This window comes from Podarcis tiliguerta, assembly GCF_965153285.1.
Source record: "Podarcis tiliguerta genome assembly, chromosome: 11".
Classification (NCBI taxonomy): domain Eukaryota; kingdom Metazoa; phylum Chordata; class Lepidosauria; order Squamata; family Lacertidae; genus Podarcis; species Podarcis tiliguerta.
The window spans coordinates 50371717-50394733 of NC_139544.1; the positions used below are offsets into that span (position 1 = coordinate 50371717).

Consider the following 23017-nt stretch of genomic DNA (forward strand, 5'->3'; position numbering starts at 1 on the left):
ATCAGGAATACCTATACTCAGCTCTGTGCATAAGCTTTATTTACTTAATGGCTGAAAGTTGCTTACTCTAGCCTGAAAGCTAGAATTACACCCTATGGCGTTACCCTGCTCCAGGCACCAATTCAGCACCTCCATCACCTCACGTGACTCAGATGTCAAGGAGAAATAGAACTGTGAGTCATCAGCATATTGCTGATACTTCACCTACATCCTTGGATCATTCTCTCATAGACACCGTGTAGATGTTAAAAGGTTGGAATGATGTAGAGTCCTGTGCTTTCATAGCATAAATGGCATGGGCCAAGGACTAATCCCTCAGTGCCAGCATCTAGAAATGGGGTCCAGCTCTGAGGTCCAGCTCCGAGGGCCTTCTGGCGGTTCCCTCACTGCACAAAGTAAGGTTACTGGGAGCCAGGCAGAGGGCCTTCTCGTGCTGTGGAACACCCTCACATTAGATGTCATGGAAATAAACAACAATCTGACTTTTAGAAGATACCTGAAGGCAGCCCTGTATCAGGAATTTTTTTATGTCTGATATTTTACATTATATATATGCTATTTCCTGCCAACCTAGCAGTTCGAAAGCACGTCAAAGTGGAAGTAGATAAATAGGTACTGCTCTGGCGGGAAGGTAAACGGTGTTTCCATGCGCTGCTCTGGTTCGCCAGAAGCATCTTAGTCATGCTGGCCACATGACCCGGAAGCTGTACGCCGGCTCCCTTGGCCAATAAAGCGAGATGAGCGCCACAACCCCAGAGTCGGACATGACTGGACCTAATAGTCAGGTGTCCCTTTACCTTTACCTTTATATATGCTGTAAGCCTCCCAGATTGGCTGAGGAAACCCAGCCAGATGGGCGGGTTAAAATTATTATTATTATTATTATTATTATTATTATTAATAGAAGAAATGGTCCTGAAGGTAGGGGTGAAACCACCATATCACTTCGCTATGAAGCCTAACCACAAGAATACCATGGTTGATGTTATCAAAAGTCACTAAGATGTCCAATAGAGTTAACAGAGACACACTCTCCCTGTCACCTTCCCAGTATAGATAATCTATGAAGACTGACCAAGGTAATTTGTGGACCCAACCCAGGCAGGATTGAAATGGAACCAGCTAATAATTGCTTTTGAAGAGAATCTGGAATTGCACATCATCACCCAACTCAAGCATCTCTTTCAAGATTTGTGACTGGTGCAGGGAGCATTTCTTAAGGAGCAATTGCACATGCACTTATTTCAAGATGGTTAGAACCGAACACAGACAATTAATCCCCCTTTGCAAGATATGATTCGCCATAAAGGACAATAGTTTAACAAACATGATATAGCCAACATCCTTCCAAGCACCTCATCTGCATCTGCAAGCCAGAAAACTGGGCCAGATTGCATTCTAGCTTTCCCCAAGCTGGTGCCTCCCTCAGATGTTTTTGGACTATCAACTGCTGTCAGCCTCAGCCAGAATGACCATTGGTCAGGGATGATCAAGAGTTGTAGTGCAATGCATCTGAAAGGCACCAAATTGTGAAATCCTGCTCTAGACACACTCAGTCAAAACTGGATGCAAGCTAAATTGTTCAGCAGACATGATGTGTTGAGACTCCCAGACACAACCATGAGTGATATCCAGACACTCTTCTTTCTGTGTGAGTGAAAAATAGGAAAGCACAGGAAGAGAGGTGACAGTCCTGATGTGTTATGTTATCAAAAGCTACTAATTGAGGCAATCTCTGTATATTCTATATATACGGTAGGTGGTTCAACTTATTTGTATAACTCATAGATTTGCACCTTGCTCTTTAAGCATACTAGTAATAAATTATTTTACCAAGGAGAAAGTATGCTTTTTATATTTCACATCTTGCCTTTATATATACTTCAATGTGGAGGTTATTTGGAAGGGATACATATTGCAGTGAAATTTTGTTTACAATTTATATAGCTACCTCCTGTTTATTAAACCTTTTTTGAGCCCTATTGTTGGTGTGTGGTGGAACACATGAGTTTTAGGTTTGAGTTTATTGCCCGCCATTTCCAGTTAGGAAATTTAAGCTTGCAGTTTTTTGTGTGGAGGGTGGGGACTTTTCCTTGAGATACTGGAGGGCAGGTCTGAAGTTATGTTGCCTGTCGAGATTTACTGCTTGTTTTGAAGGATCGTTGATGCAAGTCTAGCTTTGTTCACAAAATCTAAACTTCAGCATCGCTGCAACAGTTCCCTTAGAAAACTCGCACCCTATCATTGCTTCCCTATTCTTGCCAGAATTAAATTTAGGTAGGTTTCTTGTTGTGACATTCAAGACTGGGTGGCTGTTGTTATTTTAAACTTTACTTGGCAACTCAGATTTATACTTTCTTCTGTGGACTTTAAAAGATAAAGCTCAGAGCATTTGTGCTTTATAAATTTGGCATGGCTCATATGGAACTGACAGTTGTGAAAAGTTATACTTTTAAATTACCTATGTGTACATGTGTGAATATGGGACAAGTGTTCACTGTGAATAAATCAGTTCTAGTAATATTGCCAACTTTATTCTGCAGGGAAGGGAATTTCCTTAAAAGAGATTTTGGTCAACAGCTTGAGAGAAGGGCAGAAAAGCCTAGCATGTCATTAACTCTAGGATATCAGCAATGGATATTGTGTTTAATGCCTTATCCATCCAAGTCACTGTGCCCCAGAGGTCTAATTTCACACATACCATTCATTTCTCAGGGATTTTAGTATCAAGTTATGATATCTATGTGTGTAAAAGTCCCCTCACATTAATCACCACAGACAGAGATTTCTTATCACCTGATCTTACTCTCCGCACCTGCTATACTTTTCAAAGAAAACAACCCACAGGTTCAGTTGAGTATTTCCAAGGTGATAGGAGTAGGAATAATTAAGTCTGCAACCTTAAACTCACTAAAGTCTCATTAGACTCAGTGGAACTTGCTTCTGAGTGGGGTTGTACTGCAACTGACATCCATTCATCCATGCATGTGTGAACTAGGGCAGAGGGTTTTCCAGAGCTTATCATTCCTGTACATCAGGGAATGTTGGGCTTCCATCAGTCCCATCAGTCCCTTCAACACACACACACACACACACACACACACACACACACACACACATTACCCTTTCTTTTTAAACTAATTTAAACAGCAGTAACTCTGAACATCTATAAAATAAAACACAGCAGAAAAATATAAAAGCATATTGTTAAAAGTTAGTTATTTTAAATAAGAACATGCTTATTGTATTTAAAATAAGCACAACCCTTGTTGTTGGCATTCATTTGTCTAGAGATACAGTGGAGTGCGCCTCTGGGGGTGAAGTCAAACCCTTGTGTTAGCAGTACCAATGTGAACTCAATGGGGAGCAAGCCTTGGCAGTGTGTATGGAGGTCCTGGGTTGCCCGGACGACAATGACAATACCCCACTCTCAGCATCACTGATGTGGTCTAAACAATGTGTCCTTCACCAGAGGTACTGCCCCTCCCCTAACACTCCCTACACCAATAGTATATATCGGGGGTAGGCAACCTAAGGCCCGGGGCCTGGATGCGGCCCAATCGGTCTGGGAATCAGCGTGTTTTTACATGAGTAGAATGTGTGCTTTTATTTAAAATGCTTCTCTGGGTTATTTGTGGGGCATCGGAATTTGTTCATTCCCCCCCCCCCAAAAAAAAAATATACTCCAGCCCACCACATGGTCTGAGGAACAATGGACCAGCACTGGTATATATGCACTTTGGCTTCAGGCAGAGGAAAAATGCAGTTTTCTGCTCTGCCTCACCCAGCGAAATGTCTTGGTCCAGCCCAGTAAGTACTTCCACCCACACTTCTGCAGAAGGAGAATAAGTTCATTGGGTTCAAGTTGTCTCTGGACCCCCCCCCCCCATTGAACATCTTAAAGGTCTCCTTTGTGGTATTATTATTAACTAATATTGAATAATAAAATACCCACCATCACGCAGACCCAGGGCCAGTCCCACGTCTGCCTGAGTAAAGCCTGGTTAGATTTTATTGTGCTTGAGCAACTTAGCAAACTCTTCCAGTTCCTCTGAGGTACTAATAGGAACCTCATAACACAATTAAGATTAGGGCCTGCTTTGTGGCCAGTGGCCAGAGATGATGGGAGTTGTAGTCCAGCAACATCTGAAGGTTGACCAGTTCCACACCACTACTGTATATTTTATATCAGACCTGTTTTTCGTTTTCAAGTTCTACTGTGCACACTGAACTTGCTGCTGTTAATGTGATTTGTGCCTCCTTGCCCTCTGATAAACCGGGCTACTCACAGACAAGAGAAGCTTCTGTTAAGAACTTGGTTTTTCTCTTCCTCAGTTAACTATTTCTCTGAATCATTTAACGCTTAAAGGTGGTTGTGGTTGTTTCTTTGAAGGAACAAGCCATCATGCATTTGAAGTAATTTGTCTATTTTATAACTCAAAATTAGTAATTCTCCTGTTGAAAGCTATATAATTGATGATCTCTGGCAGACTAGGGACAAAGGTGAGAGCTGGTTCCTAGTTCTGCTGGATCTCTCAGCGGCGTTTGATACCATCGACCATAACATCCTTCTGGACAGTCTTGAGGGGCTGGGAGCTGGGGGCACTGTCATACAGTGGTTCTGCTCCTTCCTCCTGGGCCAGGTTCAGAAAGTTGTGGTGGGGGATGAGTGTTCAGACCCCTGGGCTCTCACTTGTGGGGTGCCTCAGGGTTCTGTCCGCTCCCCCATGCTTTTTAGCATCTACATGCAGCCGCTGGGAGAGATCATCAGCGGGTTTGGGCTGGGTGTCCATCAATATGTGGATGATACCCAGCTCTACCTCTCTTTCAAATCAGAACCAGTGAAAGCGGTGAAGTTCCTGGAGGCAGTTGGAGGATGAATGGCAGCTAACAGATTGAGGTTGAATTCTGACAAGACAGAAGTACTGTTTTGGGGGGACAGGAGGCGGGTGGGTGTGGAGGACTCCCTGGTCCTGAATGGGGTAACTGTGCCCCTGAAGGACCAGGTGAGCAGCCTGGGAATTTGGACTCATAGCTGTCCATGGAGACGCAGGTCAATTCTGTGTCCAGGGCAGCTGTTTACCAGCTCCACCTTGTATGAAGGCTGAGACCCTATCTGCCTTGCCAGAGTGGTACATGCTCTGGTTATCTCTCGCTTGGACTACTGCAATGCGCTCTATGTGAGGCTACCTTTGAAGGTGACCTGGAAACTACAACTAATCCAGAATGCGGCAGCTAGACTGGTGACTGGGAACGGCTGCCAAGACCACATAACATTGGTTTTGAAAGACCTATATTGGCTTCCAGTACGTTTCCGAGCACAATTCAAAGTGTTGGTGCTGACCTTTAAAGCCCTAAACAGCCTCATTCCAGTATATCTGAAGGAGCGTCTCCACCCCCATCGTTCTGCCTGGACACTGAGGTCCAGCGCCAAGGGCCTTCTGGTGGTTCCCTCACTCCAAGAAGCCAAGTTATAGGGAACCAGGCAGAGGGCCTTCTCGGTAGTCACACCCACCCTGTGGAACGCCCTCCCACCAGATGGCAAAGAGAACAACAGCTACCAGACTTTTAGAAGACATCTGAATGCAGCCCTGTTTAGGGAAGCTTTTAATGTTTGATCCAATAGTGTATTTTAATATTTTATTGGAAGCCGCCCCAGAGTGGCTGGGGAAGCCCAGCCAGATGGGCGGGGTATAAATAATAAATTGTTGTTGTTGTTGTTGTTGTTGTTGTTATATACTGAGAGCTTTCAGGATTTGGGAGCTTCCTACTATTTGAAATCTTGCACAACCTGCAGCACATAGCTATATCCTCACACATCGGTGCTAATCCAAATTTCTCCTACCTTTGTTTCACGGCAGGTCAGCTGTGTTTCCGGTCCACTTCATTCCCCCTTAGTGCTGGCATCTTCCCCAACGCTTCTCACATGATAGCAATAACAGCAGCAGCAGTTCTCTGCACAGAGAAGGCATCTTGGTAGCATTCCAAATGGAGGGTTTGCTCCTCAAGGAGCAAGGAAGCCACACGTGGGACATGCACTCTTCTGGAACCTTTCAAATGGAAACAAGCTTACTCGCTCACACATGATTAGCCACCTGGGGACCTTGATGAACATGGGTAGATGGAAAGCATACCTCCCTTTGGTGTAAGGTGCAATCATAGTCCAGAATGTGGTCCAATTGATTAAAACTTAATAACGAAAAGCTTACACGAGCCTCTCAGCTATTTAATTTCATAGCAGGAAACGAATTCTGTGGATATGCTGATCACAAGAGACCTTATTCCTTCCTCCACCAAGGTGAGGTGGTGGATTCACTTACAAAAAGTTCTGGAATGGAACATGGTTTAGCGGTATTGGGGGGGGGGGTCTATGCTCGCTTATCATTTTTCACAAAGGACGTATTTTTAACTGTGCTATCTGACGGGCCACTATCATTGGTTCCACCTATACAGCCACACCTCGTGTTGCGTTAGGTTCATGTTGCGTCTTTTCGGCTTTCGAACGCGGCAAACCCCGAAGAGTATACTTCCGGGTTTCGCCACATGTGCGTGTGCAGAAGTGTTCTAGGCTCTTCACACATGCGCAGAAGTGCTCTATCGTGCTGTGCGCATGTGCAGAAGTGATGCTCTAGTTACTGACTTTTTGGGGTGCAAACGGCATCCCGGAACAGATCAAGTCCGTAACTAGAGGTACCACTGTACCTCAGTCAGCCCTGTCCTACCGGTGTGAATAGCAATGGAAGCTTTGGGCAAAGTTTTCCTTTTTTGCAACTCATATGGCCCCTCCCATTTCAGGTATATAAGTGAGAAGTTGAGATAAATGAAGGGAGAACTCTGGGTGAATGCAGACACTTACCCCATGAAGAAATCAGTGATGCTTGCCTGCTTCTTAAATGTGTGATCACAACTTGTGATGAAAGAGGACAACACAGAAGACTGTGTTGGTGAGGTTGGAAACTTTGACAGAAATCTGAATCGATTGACTGCAATGCAGCCATATACGTAATTTAATAAACCAGGAATTGGTTTTTGAAAGCCAAGTAACTTGCTCATTAACCAGTTTTGAAACCCTGGTTTTAAAGCACAGAAAAAGGCCGGAACCTAGAGGATAAACATCTAAAAGATTTTTTTTTAAGTAATTTAGTACTGGGGACATACTGTTGCCCCCTGACAAAAATGCTGAGGGTGATCTTGAAACTAAGAAATAAATTAGGGAGCAATCCAAATGAGAATGTGTTAAGATTAATATCTGATAAACCTAGTCACAAAACACATGAACTTACATGTGTTTAGATATTGCATACTATGGGCTTTCTTGCTACAGAAAAAAAATACTTCAAATACCAAAACTTTATTTTCTTTTACAAAAAGAGCAAGGATTTCGTTATTTCAAAGGTAATCAACACCCGGTATTGTAATTCTGCAGGGAAAACAAGCTCTTCTCTAAGAAGATTCCTTCCCATGAAATTCTATAGCTTGAGGAAATTGCATATGCATACAACATAGTCATTCATAGACCACTAATGCAGACCATTATAACCATGCAGCCATGTGGGAAAAGTGCAGAACTGTTACCATTTTGTAAGGTTCTAAACTTTTGCCACACATTAGAATGCCTGATAGGAAAAGAAAAGGTCCCTTATATTTGTGTTAAAACAGATGACTTAACAGCCATACGGTCGAACACCTTACCACATTTTTAGTTGCTTGTGGTCATCTTCTAGAAGGAGAGTTGCACTCATGTAAAGATTTGTTTCGTGAGTAGAACTTTACATCTGTGAATGGAAGCTACTTTCTTTTCATGGAGGTTGAAGTTAGGATCCAAGTCACATTCTTCATTGCAATTAATTACAATTTAGAAGAGTTCAGCTTTAAGTCAAAGCCAGTAGAAGGCAATAGATAAAGCAAGCAATTGACTGTACGATACAAATATTTTGATGTTGGAGTGATCTTCTCAATTACTTGATCAATAAAGCATGGGGTAGAATATTCAGGTAAAAACAACCTGCTTATCAAACACCCATGGGCAAGCCGTTGTTTCTCAGGTTTATCTTAACAGTGGTTGTGAGAATCAAATAGATTAGGAATAATTTCTAAAATTGAAAAGCATGGAACTGAGGGGTTGAAGATGTGTTTAGGCCTTTTTCAAGTCTCTGATGATATTTTAGGTAGTAAGCATAGAATTTTTTCCTGGTGTAATTTCCCCCCAGTTTCCTTTTCCCTTTGTTTTCCTCAACCTATTGTACCTCTCCTAGTGACTGCTCAATCAAGAACCCAGGCTTCAGGCGTGATTCAAAAGCTCAAAATGAACTTATAATGGAAAGCTTTCAAGTTGTTGTTGTTTTTAAAAAAGTTTCAAGGCAAGGAAACCTATAGTAGTAAAGTTAGGTTTGCCCAATATCTTTGTAACCAATTTGTACAAGTATTTCATAAATTCTAAACAAAAAAACCCTTTAATTTTAGTAATAGATCATCATTCAGTTCTGAAATCATTTCAAGAATAGCATTTGTGTCTTCATTTTTTTATATACTGATGTATTCTTTTTGGACTATAGATGAGATAAAGAATTAACAATTTTGAAACAATAGGAACGACATGTTCCACTGTGATGAAGGAATTAGATAATCTTGCATGTTTGCTTAAGGGAGTCTGTATCTTGAGACTTTTATAGGGTAATATTAAAGCCCTGAGATGTCTTATTATGCCAATACCCAGAAGATTACTTTAATGAGAAGTAAAGGGCCTTTTTCCAATTACAAGGGAATAACTGTATTAAGTTTCTGTGTTATGTCAACCTGCTTTGATTTGATTACTGAAAAAGAAATGGATTTATCTGTCAGTGTTACTTAATTAAGCCTTCTCATTGATGCTTTGCAGACTAATATAGTGCGGTTTGCACATTTAAGTCTAAATACAAAGAAAATTGGCTGAAAGCTTAGGCACGACCTACGAAGATAATACACAGGAGTGATTGCTTGCCATTTTTCAGATCACTGAGTAAAACCTTAATATGCTAGAAAGACCTGAATATTGTAAAGCTGAAATTAAAATAGCTTGATGGCAAAGAGCTTTCAGTGATGTCATGAGAGAACTTTGGCACCATGATCCCCTGGCTTTGCTGACATGGGTGGGTAGGTATATTGTACATGTTCTTAATTCTTCCACCAAGTTGTATTTGTTTGTTTCTGTCCCCATCCCTTCTTACCTCAGTAATTTACATATTGTAACAGAAATTTAATACATCCCCCAAGAAAAAAAGATAAAAAACCAGATCTTCAAAATCCTGATTTTTCAGGAGAAATTTTTACTTTTAGCAGATTTGGGTGCAGGGAATTGCACAGTTCTTCTTTTGCTATGCAGGAGTCCCAGGACATGTTCATGTTCACCTCTTGTGATGTATATGGTGGTTCAGCCAAGTAGGGACCATACTTGATGTATTCCGTCTATGCACGGAGGAGAAGTGAGAATGGCCTGATTCTCATGGTGATCAGCTGTGCACTAAGAAGCAATTAAAAATACCTGTATCATGTATATAGATTTCAGATCTCTGGCAGGAATATGAGAAAACCCTCATGGATGGAATTCATCATCACACTAATACAGTTGCTCACACAACACACACATTTCTGCTTGCTAGATGGAACTATTCCCACCTCACACCACCCACCCTGTTTGTTGTTCTGTGGGTTCTTCCAACCCTCCAGAGAAGATTGGGAGCAGGCTTGGGGGAGGAGAGGGGAAATGCCCCATTACGTTAGCAGAGGAGTCCTTGTTCTGGCTTCCAATAGTGCAGAATCCAGACCCAGGATTTTTAGTTTCTGTATTGATAGTTTTAAAAGTGAGTGTTGCTCTAGAAAAACAGCCTGTTGATACCAACCAATGGTGTTTTGCAATCAGGATGCAAATGGTGTTTCCTCTACTAGAATGAACTGTTTAAGTCTCTTAGTGCACCATTCAGATACCAGTTCCTGCCCTCATCATCTCTCATTAGAGAGCCACCAGAAGTAGGTCAGCTCACTTTGTTGCATGAGTGATCCAGCAGCCTATAAATGATTTAAATCAAGTATGGGCAGAATGTAGAGATGACGGTTCACTGGTGGACCATTCAATAGTGGACCACCTAATTGTTACAGGTTGCTGTGATTCTTGCATACGATGTTGAATTTAAAGTGGATCTTATTCTAATCCCAAAAGACACTAGTAATCATAGGTTCACTGAACACAGCTTTGTTTGATGTTATTTCGTAGCAGGTTTAACATATACTAGTAGATCCTGGGGATTTTAGTACAGGCATAGGCAACCTTCAGCCCTCCAGCGGTTTTGGCCTACAACTCCCATGATCCCTAGTTAACAGGACCAGTGGTCAGGCATGATGGGAATTGTAGTCCAAAACATCTGGAGGGCCGAAGGTTGCCTATGCCTGTTCTAGTAGATCCTGGGGGCATAGAGATCAAGTAAGATTGAATTTTACCCAGCCTTGACACAAACAGATCAAACCATAAATCTAAGGAAAGCCTAAGTTGGAACTTCTTCATGTTCTGGCCCAGTTTGAAATCAGAAATGTAGTTATGGGTGATACTTGCATTTCCATTCTGCCTGTTAAAGGCACATGTATTGTATGAGTGGCAACCATTTTAGGCACATCTAGTTGACGCACAATCGCCAACACGTGGGTCCTTTTGGATCTAGAAGAAGGTGGAATGGGGGCAGAACGGGGTGGGCCATGCTTATATGCCCCCCACCGGTGTGTGCAAGGGGGTCTGGAAATGAACCCCCCATGTGAAATGGTCTCCACCTGTAGATAAAGAATTGCATAATAAGCCTCAGGTTTGGGGGGCCGTATATGAGCAATACTGAAAATTCACGTCTGATTTTCCCTAGTTCTACATACAGTTTCCTTTTGCTGTAGTTTGCACTGCTGTTTTGATTTTCCAGTTAAATTCATACAGTTATCACTTTGAATGTTTAGGAATCGGTGACTATAGGATCTGCACGCATGGATGCCACTGCAGGACACAGAAGTAAAACAGGTGCATTTTCCCCCCAGGTAGAAATTGTAGGTTTTCAGGCTGATGGTCTCAACTGAAGGGTGAAATCAACATGACACACAACATTCAGAGGCATATCTGAGTTGGATTCTATCATGTTTTTGGCTCTTTTCAGAAAAAGAGAGAGAATGCTGCTATTGCAGGAATGTTTATCTGTTCACTCATCTACAGAGTCTTTGTATCTAGATTCATGATGTTCGTATTCGAGTAGGACACATTGCTGTAATTTAGCCTTGAGGTATCACTGAAATGCATTGTTGTGGAGAAGTTTGTAGGGGGGAAGTTATCGTCACAGCTTCTGGACTATCTTGTGGTAAAGAAGACTTTTACATGCCACTACAGACACCCTTGAACTTAGGAGCAGCAATGGGAACAATATAAGCTGAAAGGTGTTTAACCTGGGTTAGGATCATTACAACCAAATTTTAGGGTATAGGCATGCATTATTATGTTATGAATGACAGTAGCCGAATGTTTAGCATACGGTAGGCTAAAGTGAACTTTTGCATGTATTATGTGACATTTGGGTAAAAATAGAGGGGAGTTAATTGGCAGAGAAAAATATTAGTGCAAGAAAGTCTGAGGGTTGTATCCTTGTGAATGTGGAATGACTCCACAGTTGCAGTGGGACTTCCCCTCTCTCTCCTGTCCCCCATGTTACCCAAGATCTGCGCTGGAGGGTTGGATGAAAAAGGAGGGGAAAGTTGTATTGCACTTACAGATGTCATTTCATGAAACTCCTAAATACGATTAATCATTTAGTTGGATCCCGTCCTAAAGATCTAAAATTATCTTCTTCCATTCTACACACAGTTTAAGGATACTGAATGAATTTTCCATGGGTAAAGTAGCCAAAGCAGTGTTAGATGTAGTTCTATACCTGCAGCTTGTTCACATAAACAAGTTTGGAATTTGAATAACAATAGAATCATAGAATCATAGAGTTGGAAGAGACCACAAGGGCCATCGAGTCCAACCCCCTGCCAAGCAGGAAACACCATCAGAGCACTCCTGACATATGGTTGTCAAGCCTCTGCTTAAAGACCTCCAAAGAAGGAGACTCCACCACACTCCTTGGCAGCAAATTCCACTGTCGAACAGCTCTTACTGTCAGGAAGTTCTTCCTAATGTTTAGGTGGAATCTTCTTTCTTGTAGTTTGGATCCATTGCTCTGTGTCCGCTTCTCTGGAGCAGCAGAAAACAACCTTTCTCCCTCCTCTAGGTGACATCCTTTTATATATTTGAACATGGCTATCATATCACCCCTTAACCTCCTCTTCTCCAGGCTAAACATGCCCAGCTCCCTTAGCCGTTCCTCATAAGGCATCGTTTCCAGGCCTTTGACCATTTTGGTTGCCCTCCTCTGGACACATTCCAGTTTGTCAGTGTCCTTCTTGAACTGTGGTGCCCAGAACTGGACACAGTACTCCAGGTGAGGTCTGACCAGAGCAGAATACAGTGGCACTATTACTTCCCTTGATCTAGATGCTATACTCCTATTGATGCAGCCCAGAATTGCATTGGCTTTTTTAGCTGCCGCATCACACTGTTGGCTCATGTCAAGTCTGTGGTCAAACTTGACATGAGCCAACAGTGTGACACATAAGCAGTAAGCAGTGATTTGCACATAGCAATGGAATATCACAGATCAAACACCAGAGATAAAAATTTTATGCTTTATGCAATGCTTTTTATTGGCAACAGGTCAAACACTCAGCTGTGAATCATCATCTGTTGAGTCCCGTTGACTTCAAGTGACCACAGTGGATTAAATTAAAGTATGTTTGTTTAAATGTCTTGTGGATCACACTGTTTGGCAGCAACCCGAACTTTGTTTGCTAATAAATTTGCACATGATTAGGGTATATGTGTCTTGGGAGAGTTAAGTGGAGATGTGCATTTCAATCAGATAAGTTATTAGGAAGAGAAAGAGTTTGCTCTTGGTTATACTAGTAAAGTCAATTCACATATAGAGTTCATGACTGGCCACCCTCTTAGTTTCTCTGTTGAATTTTGATGAGGGAACATTTGTAGTAAAATGTGGGAATGGCTGTTGCAAAGACATAATGGATCTGAAAACACTTTGGAATTCACAAGAGGATCACACATATTTGCAGTAGTCACAATAAATAATATCTACAATCATATCAATATTGATTTCTATAACCTTTCTGCAAACACACACACACACACACACACTTTACTGATGGGGTATGCTACAGGATCATTGCTTCTGAAATATTTACATCATACATGACATTTCCCCCACTAAAGTCACAAACTTTGGGTGACATCCAACAGTGTCCATCTGCCTGTGTAATAGACTTCTGCTCATGTAAAAGAACTTTCCCATACTCTTCTTCTCAGTCCAGCACCTGGCGCGCCCACAAAATTTGCTCTTGAGCATTGAGGAACCTCTGTGGCAGACTGGGGGCACGAAGGAGGGCTGCAGGAGGGAGGAGAAGAAAGAGAAACCCCATTGCCTGAGTGGAAGATGGATACCCCTCATTTACAGCAGGCTGAAATTTGGCACAGCTGTGACATGACCAGCTTATATTATTGTTTAAACTTTTGTGGAGGAGCTGGAATTTCGGGGAAAGTTGTATTGCACTTACAGATGTAAGGGAAGGGAGGCCATACGCAAAATTGCAATAAATAAATAAATGTCCAGTGGCACCTTAGAGACCAACTAAGTTTGTTCTGGGCATAAGCTTTCATGTGCATGCAGAAGAAGTGTGCATGCACATGAAAGCTTATGCCCAGAACAAACTTAATTGGTCAGTAAGGTGCTACTGGACAGTTTTTTTGTTTTTTTATTTATTTTGAATGCGTCAGACTAACACAGTTACCACCTGAAACAAAATTGCAAGTTTCGGAATAAGTAGCTGGACATTAATAAATCATGCCATGTATTATAATTTAGGCTATGATCCTGTATTCAGATATGTGCAATTTTCACTTAGGCTAATGATTGATTTCTCCTGGGCACGTGATTTCAGCGTTCAGAATGGAGCAGAGACTGTGAAGCCAAAATGTGCTGAAAAAGTCTGTTGAAAAGCCATTCAGTTTCATCTATGGTTTGGATGTGCCTTGAATCAGAATCCAAAAGAGTTAATAATCAGTTGCATAACACCCGTGATTTTAAAAAGCTCTGCCTAATTAACTGAATGCAATGGTTGATCTGATCTGTCATTTAAATGATGCACATATTTTAAAGAATGTAATTAAATATTTACCTGGAATGTCTTGTGTTATTAGCACTTTAATGTTTCATTGAGATATTAGGAATTGTGATGCGGAGAAATATAACATTAACAAACATGTTAACATGCAAGGGGAGGGGGACAGATCAAGGTGGAGGCAAACACTTTCTTTGCTCATACAGCTAGGTCACAGATACGCAGCGCAGATGCCTAAGCTTCATAACGCACGTGCAAACCCAATTCATATTCTACATGTAATTTAAGTGCTTTGCTTTTGTTAATCTTTTCTACATGCCTTTTTGTTCAATCAGATTAAATCTATTGTTTCAAGTAATAGAATTAATAATAATCCATAATGAATGCGATGGCGGATAATGCTCTAGCATCCCTTTATGATAAATTAATGGCTTGCTCTCACCTGGAAAGTTCTTCCAGTTATTTAAAGAGGAAGTATGTGGTTTTAGTAGTGTGGAGGCATTCAATAATGCTCCGCAAGAATGACTACACTGGACTTCTGGTTTTATATTTCTGCTTCTTGATTTAAGCACTCAAAACAGTATCCAAGGAACGGATGCCAACTATTTTTTAGCAGTGCACATTGCTGGGGAAAGCACCATTCCGTTGCATTCAGTTGACAAATTGTGGCTATTCATCAGATAACAAGATTGTCCTGTTCATCTGGTATCTTTTCAGTTCCTTCCTTCCAAAAATTGAGAGCCTAGGAAGAGCCCTGCTTGATCAGGCCATGCAGTCCATCTTTATTTTTTTTCAGTGGTCAACCAGACGCCCTTGGGAAGCAGGACCTGAGTGCAACTGCGTTCTCTCCACCTAGTAGCTGTTAAGCAGAGGCATAAAGACTTTGAGAGTGGAGATAGAACATAGCCATTGACAGTCTTATCCTCCATTAATTTGTCCAATCCTCTTTTCAAGTCATGCAAACTGGTGGCCAGGATCACAATACATTGTGACCCAACCTGGACCCTGCAATCATAAACGGAGGCTCTTCTTCATGTGCCTTCTTTGCAAAAGTTCCGGAGGGTGGCAACACAAGAACAACAGTGACTCCCCGTTTGTTGACTGCTTTCCCCAGGGAGGTTCAGCTGGTGCCTTCATTATTAAACACCTTTAGGGTGCCAGGCAAAAGCACAGGTGTCGGGCCTATGACATCTGATGCCCTTTTAAAAGTGTTGTGGATTTTTGGGGTGTCTTTGTTTTTATTATGTATTTTGTGATCTTGTTTTGTATTTTTACATTGTAAATCTCTCTGTGATCTTCGGATGAAGGGTGGTATGCTGCTGCTGCTACTACTACTACTACTACTACTTATTGTGGGAGAAAATTCCATAGTCTGACTATAGGTTAGGTCATGACTTGTGCTCAGCATAGTACTGATGCTAAAGGTGCTTCTTCCATTTTCCCTGATTCCTCAATCCTTCTGCAGCTGTCTGTGAGAGACCCTCTGGAACAGTGTGAAAGGCAGCCCTGCAGGCTGCAGAGGGAATGAGGAATTGGTGAAAATCACCACCCTGTTCCCTTCCTCCAGTGGGAAGCCCCTGCTGCATTCTGGGTCTCTGGATTCTGATTCCATTTATGTAGATCTGAAGCCATCCCTATGTTTTCTGAAAACAGCCATATCGTGAGGAAGAATTGTATTCAGTATCTACTTGTCAGGGAATGGTAAGCTTTACTCAAGAAAATGGGGAAAGGGTTACATCCCCCTCCTGGGTGCTGAGGGCCCAATCCAAATCCCCTTCCCCCCTCATAATAGCAGTTTGCTAAAATTTTAAGACACACCCAGGAAATCCAGATCATGGGTCTCTGTCATCTTGCCTGGTCAAGCCGCAAGTGACTTTTCATAATAATATAACTCAGGGTCATCCAACGAAGCAGAACAAAGTGACAGACAAAAGAAAGTACTATTTCAAAGCACATAGTTAAGCTGTGCAAGATGTAGTGATGTTCACTGACTTGGACAGCTTTGAAAGGGTATTCGACAAGTTGATAGAGGTATGGGTGTTAAAGGCTGCTATATTACATCCTTGATCAGAGGTGGTACTGTTGAGGGTCACAGGCAGAAGAGTACCCTTGTACTAGTGTCTGGTTTTCAGGCTACCAGGGTCATCTGGTTGGGTACTGTCTGTCTGTCTGGACAAGACAGGCCTTTGGTATGATGCAGCAGGGCTATCCTTAAATTCTCATCAAAAAACCTCATTCTGGCAGTGTAAAATTATTTCAAAACAATGTAGAGCCCCTTTAAACTACTAGTAGCACAATGCAGCTGGGAGGAGTTGTACTCTTGGCTCCAGTACAATGCATCTAACACAAACATTTAGGGATAGGATGTTTTCTCTTTGCCTGCTTTGGTATGCTGTTCTTCATATGTTATGATTTGATATTAAATATCACTGGGAAAAAATAATTCACTAGAACTTTATAGTTATGCTTAAAATTAAGCTTGCTCTTAATTGCTTTGCTGGACGTCTGCCTAACTAGAATAGTCACAGGAGATTCTCAACACATTTTTAATGAGCAGTCAGGCAAGCATACTCCAACGCGCTTTAGTATGCCACAAAGCACGTAATGGACTCTGCCTTAAACAGTAGAGTTGAGGGACTTCTGTTTCTTCTCTTGGGCCCTGACACAACCTCAGAACTGCCACAATGTACCCTGAGGCACATGATGCACTGTCTCTGACTATCCACAAGGAACACCAGGTTGCATTCAAGGTACAATTGGAAGCAGCCATTCTGCCTCCCTTCTCAGGTGGCCTAAGTCAATAAAATTAGACAACAGAGCAAGCTGTAATGAAAATAACTCATGTGGAAACATATTGTGTGCTCCCCCCCTCCATTCTTCCCTTCCTCACTTCCTCTCTTTATTTTATTTACAAAAAGAGTAGCTTTCCATTAGAAGCCTCCTCCAGTGAAATAAGCACGAGAGGTGCAATTTTCAGAGGAAACAAACGTTTCTGTACCCTCTTCCATTTTTGTCAAGGAGAAGCATGTAGTTGTAGAGCAATAATTAAAAATTCCTATAACCTTTTTCATCAAAAAGGTCTTAATAGCAGTTTAGCATATGTAATTAGTTAAGCCTTGCAGCACCTTTGCGAGGTGCATGCTATACCTTCCACTTCCCAAAAGGTGATTTTCTAAGAGTCATAAATCAGGAATGAAGGACAGAATGCAAAGTTTTAACCTCCTTGGTTCATGCTACAAACTGCTTCTTTGCAGTGGCAGAAATAAATCTTGGAAATCTCTGTAACAACAGTCTTAATATTCTAAGTCAAAAGGAAATGACAGATCAACGGTACAGTTCACATTTTGAGCTAAACCTTCTCAAGAGTACTTCCCAGGCACTGGAATATTTTATTCCCATCGTTGTTAATCTCCCAAACCTGAAAACATGTTAGAAAGTTTCCCAAAAAGTTTTCAAGTTTCAGAAAGCCACCCTGAAGAGTTTTGATCAGTTGGATTTGCCAACTGACCAGGAAAAGACAACAGCTGGACTTCCCTTCTCCACTCAGTGACCTCTTTAAAAATTCTGTACAGTGTGCATCTTAGTTTAGCCTTCCCCAACCTGTTGTGCCAAGACATTTTTGAACTCCCAATCCTCATCAGAATCGGACAACTTGCCCAACTGCCAGGGTTGATGGGAATTGTATTCCAAAACTTCGGGAGTACATCAAGTTGAGGAAGGCTGCCTGAGTGAATTGATTGCTTTTGTGATTGATTTGACTCCTTGGTTCCACCCACCCAATCACTGTGCCCCCTCCAGGTATTGGGATTTTAAAATTTATTTATTTAAAGAGTTGGTAACCCTGAAAAATGCATTTGGTGAGTTCATGGCCAAATGGTTCATTAGTGTCCCAATTCAGCAATTTGGTTCATTGAAACACAGGATTCCTCAGCCTGCAATTTTTTATTTTTTCTTTATGAGGGATGCTCTCCAAATCAATTCATCAAAAGTGATTCATGAAGGGATATTTCTTGCAGTTATACAGAATAACTTTTATATAGGGAGAGTATGCTTTATTTGCTACGTAGCATTGTCAGTTTTATCCTTGAGCCTGTGTGGTTTTGCGCTAGGTTTTGAATTCCAACTTTAGTCAGTGACTTCCAGCCACTTCTTAAATGTCTCCTGAAAGACTGAGTGACTAGAATAATTTTTATGTGCAAACCCTCCGGTTCCTGAGGGTCCAGTTCATTTCTGCTGTGAATTTAAATGAGTTAATTTAAGTGGTTGGGTCAGAAGCCACTATCATTGTAGTAGCCCTGTGCCTGGTTCTTAATTAAAGGCAACAGGAGATTAATTTGAAACATTAATTTAAAAGTGCCTATACAAAAGGAAAGAATTATTGCAATAAAGCCTAAAGAACTTTTTTGTCCCTAGATGTAGAAGACAGAACTAGCTCAGGGTCCTGGGGGAACGGAGGACATCCTAGTCCATCCAGGGTAAGTATATCTAATCTTTTTTCTCTTCCTCACCAGACTTCCTGTGTATGTAAATTTAAAATCTAAATGTGAGTTTTACACCTGATTGCTTAGGAAAATGTACATGCAAATTTGGTTACAGAGCATCATCTTCCCAGAATTGCTTTTTTAAAGATTCTTATCTGATCCCATGGTTGAATTTGACAACTGCTCTGTTCCTGCTAAGAGGGAGCAGGGAACTTCATTAAAATGACTTCTTCTTTGCCTTGCTTGTTGCTATCAGCCCTTGTTCCATTTCTGTAAGTTATCTCTGGTCTGTAAGCTGTGTTTTTGGTAGCGGTTGACTTTTCATTTGTCGTAGATGGCTTTCCAGATGTTTCTACTTAACAGGCACAAAATATGTAAGACTCACTCTGGGCATCTTGCATTCTAGGAGATATCCAAGCACAGTATTTTGCCTTAGTCTTGATACAATTATTATTATTATATAAGGTGTATATAGATGGTTATTAAAGCATAAGTAAAAATATCGATAGATAGAGCCATTGTATAATACAATTAGTACAAAATAGTTAAAGTTCATGTATCTGCATTTATTCTTCTACACCCAGACTAAAAGGGTTCTAGAGGGAATAATAATTGTCTTTGAGCAATATTATTTGTTTGTGACACAATGGCCATTACAAAGCATGGGGATAATGCAAGTAGCTGCAATCACAGATTGGTAGCGTATCTACACTCCTGCTAGGAGAAACACTAGGGAAGCAGGGACAAAACACACCACTAATTATACCACTAATAATTATCAATACAAACTGAGATTAACAGCAGCATCAAAATATTATTGCAGGCGGTCCTCTTTGTAGTCTTCGGCAGACATCATTAGAAGATTGTGGTGATTTTTTTGAGCTGCTACCACATAGGTGGCAACCTTGTTTGCAATGATTTTATTGTGGTCTGCCAACAGATCAGAAATAATATCCATAAGGGTCCAACCAGCTCTTGTTCTCAAAAGGTCTCCCCTAAAAAAACCCAAGCTTTGAGAGCTCTATACAAGGAACAGTGCTAAAGGCAATGTACCATATCTTCCACCTTTCCGGTACCACAGGCCCATGTCTGCTGGGCATATCCTGTTATACTTTCCCCTGAAGGCATTGTTTGGAAATAATTGTCTAAATTGCTTCTTTTTTGTCTCATCCATATGTAACTCTCAACCCCAAAGCTCCCCCCCCAAAAAAAAGAGATAACTTATTCAGCTACATGTGTAGCACACCTTTAGAGCCATTTCCCATGATGTCTCAGCGGCAGTAAGAGAAGTGAGAACTGTTCTTCAGCATCTATTGGGATGCTTTGGCTACAGCCGAGAGGTGGATCTGGTTTTCATGAGTTTTACAGTAATGTTATTGCTGTTTCAACGTAAGCTACCTTGTCTATTCTACTTGAAAGATAGGTGCATGCATGTCTGTGGCTCAAAGGTGTTTCCTAGCAACTGTTTTAAGACTTCACCATCTTTTTTTTCCAAATTACATGGTTTTTCAGTATGGTGTGGCAATGTATTATCCCAAACTTCTGCCTATCAACCTCCTTCTAATGTGGAAACCTTTATAGGCCAAGGGCCATATTCCCTTGAAGGCAGCCCTTCTATGGGCCACATATCAATTAAGTGTGGAGCTAGTACCAGGAGGAGGGAAAGTGGGTGGACCAACAAATGCAGATTTTACCTTTGTACAGTTGGCTAGTTTCAACACAGGACCCATACACACACACCACACCCTGTATCTTCCACTTTTCCAACTCTATAATTCTATGATTCTATGATCCAGAGATTGAAGAAGGCACTATCATAGTTCAAGGACACATTCCAGCCAGGCAAAAACCAGTCCAAGGCCAGTGAGGATAAAGGGTGTGGGGCTTGGGGAAAGTTCTGAGGTCCAGATTGAGGCCTGGAGGGGGTTGCATTAAGCCCTTGGACTTGAGATCCTCCACCTTTGACTTGTGTCGTGGTCAAGCCAGCTCCGTAGACAGCATAGCCTATATATGGAAGTGTCTCCTATTTATGTCCCAGACACATTTTGGAATGGCTCCCCAACTCTTGCTGCTGTTCCTCGAGGTTACATATTTGCTTTATTTCCTAACAATATTTATATCCTGCCTTGCAATGAAATATCCAAGGTGACTTAAGATCAATATGAAGTACACACACTATGATAAAAACAGCAAGGAGAATCAATATTAATAGATAGAAATGATGGGGTGGCTGGTGGGGGAACAGTGGAACAGAAACCAGAACTAGGTGTCTCTGTCATTGAATCTTCCTAGCAGTAATATAAACACTCCTGCGTTAGAGCTGAAAATTCTGTTTGGAGGGACATGATCCTGTGGGAGCCAAAAGGTCTACTGGGAATAATCCCCTGTAGTCTGACCTTTTGGCCAGTTCAGATTTCTGGACAATTTTGGTATTCAAGGGGGGAAAGTAGTCTTGTTCTGTTAGTTTTTCCCTATTTGTGCTAGTTACTAGATGCAAATTATCCATTTGTCTGCTTGTTCTATATAACCCCTCACTATTCCTAACTTGGATATAATTGCTTGTATTTTCTTTTACACATAGCTTACATATTTTGTGGACACGCTCCAGCTTTCAAAGGGATGACCAGTTGTGGTGTTTTGCCAAGGTTAAAGAGATGATACCTGAACCTTCAAGTTAAGGACATTTTAAAGAGCTGGAGATATCCTCTCTCTTTGACACTATGCTCCTAACTGCAGTCTTCAAAGCACTTTAGGATCTTCCAGCTTACTATTTTGCAAGCCATTACTCCAGCTGTCAAGTTTGACATTCAAGTGCATTATGTAGATGAGGTGAAGCTGTCTCTCCTGCTTCTCATATTACAATGCTCACACATTCATTCCTATTGGCAGTAAGCAATAGACTCAGGAAATACATCTTAGTAGTATCAAAATTACTAATTCTTATGACAGTTGGAGGAGATTAGAACAGTCGCATTCCCACCCCTCACAAAAAGAAAAAAAGCCCAACACTCATCTGACTGGTGCAGTTGGTTTATGCCTCCCACTTTAAATCACTGTGTTTTCCAAGATACACAAGGTTTGAACCAAGCAAAAGAAGGTTTCGGGGTCTTTAAAATCTAAAGTAGCACCATTGTCTATACTTCAAACTTCTTTCTCTGTGATACTTTTGCCCCATTCTGATAGGCAAATGTGTTTCTTTCTGTTCAATGTGGTGCTGTTATGCACATTTATATCATGCTTAAGCAAAGAACGTCTTGAGTCGTAAAGACAGCATAAAGATCTCATAAAACAATATGAATTCAATATATAAAATACAACTCATTAAGACGATAATGTGCAAATAATAATGTCTAGTTGAGGAACTACAAGGAAAGCCAATGCTAATATAAAAGTTTTTAGCAATATTGTGGTATCATCACTTCCGTTGCTATAAAGAACCACTTGTCATTTGTCCACCTAGTTCAGCACTATCTGAGCAGCAGCTCTTAAAATCTTCAGGATCTTCATGGGCATCCACTGGGGGTGGGACAAGAGGTTAGTTTACCCAGATGAACCATAACCTCCAGATTCCCTGCATTCATTTTTTGAAGAAAAAAAAAGTTTCTATCATTTATAGGTCATGGGATATGAGGCAGAATATGCAAGCCCAATTCTCATTTGTTTTGTGAGAAACCTTGCTGTTCACATCCTGTAAGCTCTCAAAAATCTACATATCCAAGATGGTCCTGGCTAATCTGGATTAATTTTATAAACCACTCTACTCAGATTGCAACTATAAAAGTACTCTGCCCACTTTGTGTTGCCTTTTCACAGCTCATACTGAAATACAACCAGGTTGTATAAAAAGGAGATTAGGAGCATGAGCTGGAATCTCCTGTGTTGATCCATTGGACTACAAACTGTCACTAAGGAGCAAGAACAATGCTGACACCTGATATTGTTACTGCTGGAGTGTAGGAACATCCCCAAAATTTTCAATTTAAATCCCCCTTTCACCTTAGCCTCAGTGAAAGCCGTATTTTCCCTGGAATGCTTGAATTTTGGAATTGTGGTAAAGGCAGTTGAGAAATCATTCTGAAGGGGATCGGAGGAGAATCTGCATTCTTGCACTTGGGCTGTAATATTCCCCCCCCCCCTTTAAAGAACAACACATTCTGAAGTAAAACAGAAAATGCAAATATTATATTTCTTTAATTGACAAATGTAGTTACAAACATTTCTTCTTTCAGTAGTGATATATGCTGTGCAAAATTTAGTACAACAAATTTTTCATTTAGCAAAAACCAATTGGTGCAAAAGTAGAATAG

General features: G+C 41.2%; 1 protein-coding gene across 27 annotated transcripts in view; it reads left to right on the forward strand.

Moving 5' to 3' along the window:
- TCF4 (transcription factor 4) overlaps nucleotides 1–23017 on the forward strand; it is a 341723-nt gene that overhangs the window by 94913 nt on the left and 223793 nt on the right. For all 27 annotated transcript variants that reach the window (XR_014502784.1, XR_014502785.1, XR_014502786.1 and 24 more), the window contains one exon: nucleotides 18643–18704. Coding sequence is in view for 24 of the 27 variants with exons in the window: in XM_083402861.1 (XP_083258987.1) it covers nucleotides 18643–18704 (62 nt within the window). In the remaining 3 variants the exon portion in view is untranslated. The remainder of the gene's footprint in view (nucleotides 1–18642; nucleotides 18705–23017) is intronic.